Source organism: Alligator sinensis, unplaced genomic scaffold, assembly GCF_000455745.1.
Source record: "Alligator sinensis unplaced genomic scaffold, ASM45574v1 scaffold204_1, whole genome shotgun sequence".
Lineage (NCBI taxonomy): Eukaryota > Metazoa > Chordata > Crocodylia > Alligatoridae > Alligator > Alligator sinensis.
This window is the reverse complement of record NW_005842363.1, coordinates 630,583-632,457: the sequence shown is the minus strand read 5'-3', so window position 1 is coordinate 632,457 and position 1,875 is coordinate 630,583. Positions and strand designations below refer to the sequence as shown.

Here is a 1,875-nt window from a genome sequence, read left to right as displayed (position 1 = left end):
TTGTTTGATATTAGAGGGCAAATCCAAGTATGTTTCGCATGCCCTATTTGTGCATCTCTATGCTTTAGCAGAGAGCACATTAAAAGACATGCTGCAAATGAATATTCATAAAATTAGTCCTTGCTTAGGTGTTTATGCTCAATTTTTGTAGCAACTGCAGGACCACCTCCTGATCCATCTTCCCACTGAGGTGAATGGGAGAAGTTTCCATTAGAATCATAGAAAATGAGGGTTGGAAGGGACCTCGGGCAGTCACCTAATCCAACCCCCTGCTCAAAGCAGAACCATCCCCATTCTCCATCTCCTAACACAAGAACAAGCGCATGTTGGACAAAAAAAAGGAAAGAAAAGAATTTTAAAAGATCAAAAGAAATGCTCTGAAAAAGCAGAGAAGAGAGAACTCAGTGCAACTGGACCAGCAACTTCCCTGGCCTCAAAAAGAAGCCGTATAACACACTCAACAGCCTGGTAGGTACCAGGAAAGACAGAAGCCTTATGCTTCATAGAATTATAGAGAAGTTGGGACTCCCAGAGATCATTGAGTCCAGGGGTGGGCAAAATACAGTGCAGGAACATCCAGCTTGCCAGCCCATTCTATCTGGCCCATGGGCCCCCTAGAAAATTTAATATACATTTGCTCCTGGCTGCTTGTCAAAGATGACAGGGTCCAGGGGCAGTAGGACCCAGGGGAAGCCAGCAGCGGGACGCAGCAGCAAGACCCACCCAGCTCTACCCCCCCCAACCAGAAGCCCCTGTCTAGCAGAGGCTTTTGGCCTGGGACTGTGGGGCTGTTCCTGCTTCCCTGTGCCGGAGAGGGAAATGGGGCCCTCAACATCTTGCCAAAACTGGGTAAGTAGCCCTCCACCTGAAATAAGGTGCCTGCCCCTGATCTAGCCCAACCCCCTGCCTGAGGCAGGATCATCCCTATCCAAACCTGTACAGTTCAACATCTAACTTCTGCATGACTTTCAGCCTTGCCACAAAACAGACCTAATCCCTTCACCTGCCACATGTAAAGCAGGGGAACCACTCACGCCACCACTGTTCCTTCAGTGTGCCTGCCCCACCTCCCTCCTACAGTAGCCTGTGGCCGGGTTAGGGTGGGGGGCGAGTGGCCAGACATGAAGCCAGCAACGGGGGGAGTGTTGGTGCCCCCTTGCTATGGCACTGGGTGCCTCATCGGTACGCCACTGTGTGCACAGCATGATTTTTTTTTTTTTTTATATATATTTTTTTTTTTGCAGCTTAGCGGGAATGCTGGCGCAACCTTCCTGCTTCTATAAAAGTGCTGCCAATATATTCTCCTGGGTAACATTTTGTGTGGCGTGAGAGGCTAGGTTAGGGAGCAGGCCTAGCTCCATCTGTGGGAGGGCAGCATTACATAGGCATCAGAGTCCTAGACTCTGACTCCTGCAGCCTGGGCTGCATCGGTCTGTACTAGGCAGCTGCTGCCTCCATTTTCCCCACCTGTAAAATGGGGAGAAGGACATTGGCTGCCGCCTTCGAGGAAGCAGTAAGTCAAAGCCACTAGGCAGCCCCTCACTGGGCCAGGCCTCCGCGTAGGGTGGTTTCTTGCACCTTCACCTCCAGCCTCTGAAGCGGGTGCAGGAGAGTGAGGTGGCAGCTCTTTCCTACTCCTGCCAGCTCCTGCCCTCCGCCCCTGTGTTTGCCACAGCCCCACCCCCACCCGGCTCTCGTTTCTGCAGGGCGAGGGTTAGTGGCTGCCTTAGCAGCGGCTCCCGGGTTTAACCCCAGTGTCATTCAGGTGGAGGCAGAGACTGGGGGGGTCACCCCGGAGCGGTCACGGCCGCCGGGATCCCCCTCCCGCGGGTGCCCACGTGTCATTGCGGCTCTGCCCTACCCCTGCCCCTACCC

General features: G+C 53.4%; 1 protein-coding gene across 1 annotated transcript in view; it reads left to right on the top strand.

The window, feature by feature from the left end:
• The first annotated feature begins 880 nt into the window (after positions 1-880).
• The window catches only part of NMRK1 (nicotinamide riboside kinase 1), a 29,221-nt gene continuing 28,226 nt past the window's right edge, over positions 881-1,875 (top strand). The window contains exon 1 of the mRNA XM_014522514.2: positions 881-1,513. Within this exon, the coding sequence (XP_014378000.1) occupies positions 1,475-1,513 (39 nt within the window). The 5' untranslated portion in view covers positions 881-1,474. The remainder of the gene's footprint in view (positions 1,514-1,875) is intronic.